This window comes from Rhinatrema bivittatum, chromosome 8 (genome assembly GCF_901001135.1).
Source record: "Rhinatrema bivittatum chromosome 8, aRhiBiv1.1, whole genome shotgun sequence".
Classification (NCBI taxonomy): domain Eukaryota; kingdom Metazoa; phylum Chordata; class Amphibia; order Gymnophiona; family Rhinatrematidae; genus Rhinatrema; species Rhinatrema bivittatum.
In genome coordinates, this window is record NC_042622.1 from 93,645,685 (window position 1) to 93,653,898 (window position 8,214).

Sequence of the window (8,214 nt, forward strand, 5' to 3'; positions counted from 1 at the left end):
ATTTGTAATTTTTCTTAAACCACTATTAACTAAGTAGACCTGTGTGTTTATCCCTGGGCATAAGCAGCATGCAATCTATCTACTATTGGGATCCTGACAGGTTCTTGTGACCTGGATTGACCATTGTTGGAATGGAAACAGGATACTGGGCTTTATGGACTTTTAATTTCACGCAGTATGGTGGTTCTTATATTCTTATATCTTAAATAACACAAGCATTAATGAGCATTACAGTAAAATAATAGCACACTTTAGTGAATGTCCCTTTGAGAGCATGTGTATATGTGTGTGGGTATTTGCCTGGTAAAATATGATAGGAATTGTAAAATTTGAGAAGAGGACAAGTTTGGGATTGGGGATGAACAAAAATCAGGGAACAATTTTATATTGTGTTTATTTTCTATTATATATATGGATAGGCATCAGTATCATATTGGGGCTGATATTCGAGAAAACCGAGCTCCTAAATTTAGGACCCTAAGGGGGTCATTTTCAGAAGCGATCGCACGCAAAAAGGGACTTTTCGCGTGTGATCACTAAATGGGGGGCAGAGTCGACCCCAGAAGAGGAGGAGTCGTGGCGGCACCGGGGCCAATGCTGTGCAGACATCACTGGCGGTGAAAGGTAAGGATCCTTATTGCCGCCAGTTTCGCGCCGAATAACTACACCTTTTATGGTGTTGTTATTTAGTGCAAAATCCGGCAGCCAGCACACTGCAGTGGTGCGATAGCTGCTGGATTTTGCAGGCCCTTCACCTCCCGTTATCATCGGATTTTCTAAGGTCGCAGACCTTAGAAAATCCAGCTGTAAATTAGGTGTCTATGGTAGGTGCCTGCTTTCATTTGGACTTATGGTATCTAAGTTCTCAGCTGAAAATTCACATATATTTAGGAGTATAAAAGTTAGGATTCTAAATTTAGGCCTCCTATTCAACTGCCTAGATTTAGGTTCCTAAATTAGATATGTATTCTGAAAATCAATCTTAAGCTCCTATCTTTGTTTTCCCATCCTAACTCCACCCCTGTAGCTACTCACTTTTTAAGATTCTAAATTTAGGCTCATAATGAAAATAGGAACAAATTTAGGAAGTCAGCCCTAATAAACTTTCAAACTGGCTAATTTAGGGGCCTAAGTCCAAAGGTTAGGACCCTAAACTCTTTGAAAATTGCACTCATTATATTTTGCAAGGGAGAAGACCTCATGTTAGTCATTGCCTTATCTTTTTCACATTCCTGGATTTCCAAATTTAGGGCTGGATTTTCTAAACTACCACGGCTTCCTGAATCCCGGCGCTAATGGGGGGCGGGGGGGGCGAAGCGGGGGGCGGGCTTGTGAAAGCCGGCAGCGATCGCACCTCCGCGATGCTATCGCTGCTGGCTTCCGCAACCAATAGCACCATCATAAAAGGTAGTGCTCTTGGGCGTGCTACTGACAGCGATAAGGGGCCTTACCTTTTCGCCATCAGCGAAGTTTCCAAGGCATCTGCCCCGACGCCGCCCCACGCCTCCTCTTCCGGTGCTGATGCCGTCCCGACTCTGCCCTGATCTAGGTATCGCCCGCGAATGGTCCCTTTCCTCCCTTCCTCGAGACTGAGCATGTTGCCTCAATGCCATGCCTGATTCCAGCTTGTCCTGCCAGGCAGGAAACTCAAACCTGCATCTCCTGTGTCACTGCGGACTGTGCTGTGGCCTGAGCCATGAATTGGCCTTCTCAGGTATTCATTTATTTATTATTTATTTATTTATTTATTTAAAATCTTTTCTATACCGTCATTAAGCGGATGCCATCACAACGGTTCACAATAAGGCACAGAAACTATATGTTGTATAAAGTGTCTGGAATTCTAACTCTTAAACATGTGCCATTAAAGTACTGTAACATAATTTCATAATAAAATATTATTTGGTGGGTGTTATAAGTCATGTCCAGTTTCCTCTTACTCATCTTTAAGATATAGTACTACTTAACTCTAGTTCTTTGTTGATTGAAAATAAAAGGAGGGAATTAGAATATGAAAAATGAGAAGCACACGTTTAAGAAAAAAAGATGTGTGAGTGGTAGTTTGACTGATCGCAACCAACATTTCCCTGGGTTCTCCTCTTAGTTCCCTTTGTTGTATGCTTGCTTAAATAGCCAGGTTTTTAAACTTTTCTTGAAGGTTTTGATGTTACTATGCAGTCTGATTTCTAAAGGCATATTGTTCCATATTGGGGATCCTGCTAGGGATATCATTTTGTTCTTTCCAGTTGCTTCTATAATAACAGTATTTGTTATTCATCTAGGTTTGGTACATGGATGGATACCACAACAACCGTTTTGTTCGAGAGTACAAATCTATGTCTGATTTTATGAACACAGACAACTTCACCTCTCACCGTCTCCCTCATCCTTGGTCTGGAACAGGTCAAGTGGTCTACAATGGCTCTATTTACTTTAACAAATTTCAAAGCCACATTATCATCAGGTTTGACCTGAAAACAGAGACTATTGTGAAGACTCGCAGCCTGGACTATGCAGGCTACAATAATATGTACCACTATGCTTGGGGTGGACATTCAGACATTGACATCATGGTGGATGAAAATGGCTTGTGGGTTGTTTATGCCACCAATCAAAATGCTGGCAATATTGTCATCAGCAAGTTGGACCCCAACACCCTGCAGATTATCCAGAGTTGGAATACTGGTTATCCAAAACGCAGTGCTGGTGAGGCCTTTATCATCTGTGGAACTCTCTACGTCACCAATGGATACTCTGGAGGAACAAAAGTCCATTACGCATATCAGACCAACACCTCAACCTATGAGTACATTGACATCCCATTTCAGAACAAATATTCGCACCTTTCCATGTTGGACTATAACCCCAAGGATAGGGCTCTTTATGCCTGGAACAATGGGCACCAAGTTCTGTACAATGTTACCCTTTTCCATGTCATCAGGTCAGATGAATTGTAGTCTCGGTTGCCTACAGACTGGTGATAACAAGCATAAAAATACAATATAAATATGAATAAATACCAGCTGCCAAAATACAGAGCAACATTGTGGAAAAATATGTGAAAACAGCAGCTATTGATGAGAATTTTATCCATGTTTTTAGAGAATCTACAAGACCCACATTAGAGACTGAAGAAGCAAAACTGCAGATTCATAAACCTAAGAAAGCAGCTGGAACTGCACTTAAAAGAAAAAAAAATTGATTTTTTTTTTTTTTTTAGTAGCAAATTCTCACATTAAAGACATAAGGCAATGACTGTTGGGCAGGCATGTCTTGAAGAAGGAGGGTTGTCACTCTTTGGATTGCATGGTTGTTTTCCTGCATCATGGTCAGTCATCACGGGATGTGATTCTTACTCTTATTCTTCTAGCTGACCTAGGGGCTATACTTGGGATCTAGTGAGGCTATCTCCAGTTAGGTTCACTTGTCTTCCCTCGCAGTTGCTGTTTCTCTTCTGTGTTTTATGTCTCTTAGATTAACTGTGTTGAGGGCCAAAGTAGCTCATGGAACTGTGTCTTAGTAAATTATTAAACACAATGGCTTAAGTATGTTATTATGGTTAGGAAGAATTGTCGTGACCATATTGTTTGACCTTATGTATTCAGCAAATATATTGTACAATGTAAGTCTCTTATTTAGCAGAGGCTGTTGGTGGCACATGTCCATCCAGTTAGCGCAATGAATGTTGTAAATGCAATGGAGTAGTCTGGATTTATAAATGAAGGCTTTGTTTGTAAAAAGAAAAACTATTCAGTGTTCACTCTTACATGCAGGTAACCAATTTCATGTTGATAATAGAATATACAAATGTTCTCTTTACCATTACAATATATTAATAGCATTACAAGATGATGAAAAAAGGCTTATGTGGAAACAGTGTAGCATAACAGTTTCCTCTAAAATGTTGCACAGAGTGGAAAAATGGAGGACATTAGAAGGTGATTTTTTTTTAAACAGAAGAAAACTTTGTACTATTCACAGTTATCTAAGGAACAATAAAGTATTAGGAGACTTCCATTTTTTCATGTCTCAGCATAATGCAATTTTCTTTACAGTTATTATAACAGAATGTGAACACTGAGGCAAATAAAATGCAAGATTTACTTTGGGGAAGGGAGAAGACTTCAGTTTATATTATCCAAAGTTGGTAATGAAAGGGTATGACTGTACTATTGTAATTAGTTATAACGCTTATAAAAGTTTCCTCATAATCCAAATGAACAAAGAACTAGAAAAGGCAAGGGAAGACTTAAGAGGCATAAGTATGGCCTGAACCAAGCCTGACCTCTGCTCTTTGGGCTGGCCAGTCTGCTGTGCAGTCTGTGTTCACAGATTTCAAGAAGGAGGAATATGCCCCTGGCCATGGTGCTGCATGACACCTACTGGCTAACTCAAGGCCGCAGTATGTTGGGTTCTGGGTTCTGGGTTGGAAGACTATCACTGCAATATGTGGGCCTGAAGGGAGTGGGCTTAAATTGAGGGAGAAGTTCTGGGAGAGGCCAGTTTCAATCGAACTGGAAGCCAAGAGAGCAGGCTAGCATTTTCAATTGAGACTAGGGAGAAGTGGCTATTTTTAGTGGAGTTTTAAAGTGAGCTAGGAAGGGAGTAGGATACGCAGTATAAAAGAGAAAGATGATTCCCGAGAAGAGATATTTGAAGATTAAAGAAGCAGAAATAGAATGGGAAGAAAATGGGAAGAAAGAAACTCATGGGGAACACCCAGACTGGAAATGGAGAGATGACTGACAAGGCAGAACAAAATATCCAACTGGTGGTAACAGGGAGCAGTGGACGAAAGGACATGCTAAGCAGTAACCTAATGCAGCTAATCAGAAAAGGTCTTATTATAAAGAGTACTGTGTCTTTTAGCTGTTCTGACGCACTTAATCTTGGTGTGTAGTAGGGTCTCATTCATTTTCTAGCAGACTGTTATCAACATTGCTAAGAGTAATATGCTATGATCCCTGATGCTGCTCTATAGCCCAACATAATTAAATCTGTTTCCAATTCTAGGTTTAAAAGTTGACTTTATAATTATAGTATCACCAAATGTAGGAATTTGAACATGAGTCATTTTAGGTATATTTGCATTTAATATATTCTCAAAATGCTTTGGGAGGTAAAAAATGTAAGGCTGAAAACTGATCAATGTATATGTAACACACCTACTAGTTAGCATTGCCAATGGCATCTCCAGCCTATCAGCCAAAACTTGAATGAATGTAAAGGCAAACCTCTGGAGTGATTCATAATGAACAGAACACAAGAACAAGGGCAGCTTGGTATAGGGAAGTTGATAAATTTGCTGCTATCCATGTCATTTTATCCACACACAATGAATAAACAGGAGAAAGTAAATTTCGGGTCTGATCAAATCTTGCATGTACACTAGCTCCATAGAACAACCTCCTTGATCACTTGCACATTTGAAGCAGGTAGGTGACATGTACAGATATCATCGTGTTCAGTCTATCACTGTTCTTAAAAGTTTAACCTTCCATGTTGGAAATTCCTAGCAATGCCTCCTCCCCTTGGTTATGACGCTTCCTCAAGCATGGTAATGCTGGCTGATCATCAGTCTGTCCCAGGCCCTAGTCTGGGCTTATTAACTTATACACATCATTGTATTTTGTCAGTTTTCTATCAGCCTTTCTTGATGTGGGATATGTCCTTCCCTTAATGCATTCTACAAGGGTATCATGACAATAGCAACATGCTACAAGGACATCTGGTGATTCACAATAAAACTTGTTTATTTGCAAGGTCATAATATCATTCCATTAACAGCACTCCTAGAACACACAATGTTCAACATCTGCTAAAAAAAGAACAGAAGTATGGATAACATTTCATTACTGTGTGACAATTGTAGAGCAGGACTTAGAGTTCTTATAAGAAATGTGAAATAAACTATATTTGCAGGAAGTTTATTTAATGGCAAAGCAATAAAGATACCTAGATAAGGGGTTATTTTAAACAAACTTGGTGTAAATATATATATTTGTATGTATATGAGAGTTAAAGAAATTTTCTAGAACATAAAATCATTGCACAAGTTTAGAAATAAATCTTGAAGCTTTTTTTTAATCTGACCTATATTTGAACTTAAAGCACTGCAATATAAAAGCAGATAAGAATGACTTCTGGCTGGCTGCTTAATTAGCTGGTGGATTTTTTTGGAGTGAGCCACATACCAACAGAGATGTATGGAGAACAATTTAATGCATTTCCAATTAAAACTTTGAAAGCATTAGGCTTTCTATGACCTATTATTTACAAATGACCTTGGAACTAGATCCAGGCATTCTTAATTAAGTATACTAATGAGTATGCTCTAAAATTCAGCCTTTTTGGACAGGTAGATGGGATTGGGGAAGCAGAGATACTTAATAACTGTACAGCCATGGAAACACATCCCTTTCCTTCCAGGTCACTGCATAAATAAATAATAGCCTCTGAGCCCAGGATCTTGCTTAGGCAATTTTTAATGATAAACACAGACCCTTTGCTGGGAATAAAGCATTCACTGCATGCTGGATGCTATCCAAACTCAGTTCTAACTCTGCAATAATGAATCAGAAAGACAGGAGTGAGGACGATGTTCTCAAAGCTTACAAAATGTTTTGGAAAAAAAACAAACTCTGCAAATACTCATACTGCATCATCTGACTGACCATACGTCTCCCACTAATGGCAAACAGTTTTAACAGGGCTGGCTAATGAGACAAGTCATCACAGTGATTTCAAATGAGACAATAGAACATATAAAACAAAAGCAATAACATTTGATCATTTTTCACGTTTAAAAATCAAAATTTTCAGTTACCGGTCGTTTTTCTTATAAAGTGCAACAGCACACAACAGAGTGTATATTGAAGGATTTTGGCAATCTACCTGGACACCTAATGGCTGCAAGCCTCATATCACACAAATTTCTATCACTCAGTGTAGAGTGATCAGATAGATCTTTGTCAAAGTGACCCAGTCTTGGTCTTACCCTGTTGTCTGCTTGAAGATGAAATTCTGAATTGCTTAAGAACAAAGAGTTGGGTGAACATTTCATGATCTACAATGAACACGCATGAGATAGATTTGCATACACTGTCACCACTGTATGCAAATCTACCTCATTCATATTCATTGTGGATATCCTGATAGCCTGGCATGTTTGTGGCTCTCGAGGACCGGAGTTGGCCACCCCTGATCACATGCATTGGACTGGTGCCGTGATTTTCCTTAAACTATGGTGCTACCTCTATATGGTAAACAGTATTGATCAGCTCCTCCTGTTTGATTTCCTGGTCCTCTTGAACTGATTTGGTCATATCTGAAAAAGGGGACCTAAATGGCCTCAGAAGCTGCTGTACAATATCATCTCTAGATAATTGCTCTATTAGTCACAAGAAGGTATCACACCTTGCATAGAATCCAGTTTTCTTCAGGACTGATACGGCTACTAAAACTGCACTACAGATAACATGTGTGTGTGTGTGTGTGTGTGTGTGTGTGTGTGTGCGCGTGTGTGTGTGTGGACACACACGTATTTCTTATTATATGTCTACAGTGAAAAGCTATTGTTATCTCCCCAGATCTTTCCAGCTTCAAGGCTCTGGGGATTAGAATTGAAGAGATGGGAAATGAGACTATAAATCTACCATCTGCTATAATTTATAGTCTCCAGGTCAGGTTCTGCTCCTGAGTCACCTCCTTTAATTAATTTCCAGACCAGCCTTATCTCAATTCAATGCAGTTTGTCTCACTTAAGGTTTCTCCTCTTCTTTTTTTTTTTTGTCAAATTGGCTGTGGCATGCCATAATAAAAAAGAAAAATGATGCTTGTGAAGGGTCATTTGAAGTGGCTGACATTACCTAAACAGGGTCCCCTCTAGAAGGAGACATTCAATTAAACGCTTATTGCTTTCCTGTACCTTCAAGCACTGAGTTGGAATCCCAGTAGCTGGGCCAAGGATCTTAAATTGCAACAAAGGAGTCATTTCCTGGGGTCTTGACATATATCAATGGGCCCTGTATATCTGACTGAGATGCAGCATTCTTTTGGGAATGAGTCTTAAAGACGTTTAAAGAATTGGAAGTGGAAGCTAGGGATAAGCAGGCCCAGATTTAAGAATAGTCAACATATACAACGGCCTAAGATGCCAAATTTTGAAGGTGCAAAATACCTGGGCCAAAGAGCATCCTGCTCCCGCTAGCTTTA

The 8,214-nt window shown here is 39.5% G+C and overlaps 1 protein-coding gene across 2 annotated transcripts in view; it reads left to right on the forward strand.

Moving 5' to 3' along the window:
• Positions 1-4,021, forward strand: part of OLFM1 (olfactomedin 1) — a 64,121-nt gene extending 60,100 nt beyond the window's left edge. For both annotated transcript variants that reach the window (XM_029612293.1, XM_029612292.1), the window contains exon 6: positions 2,283-4,021. In XM_029612293.1, coding sequence (XP_029468153.1) covers positions 2,283-2,957 — 675 coding nt within the window. In that variant the 3' untranslated portion in view covers positions 2,958-4,021. The remainder of the gene's footprint in view (positions 1-2,282) is intronic.
• The last annotated feature ends 4,193 nt before the right edge of the window (positions 4,022-8,214 follow it).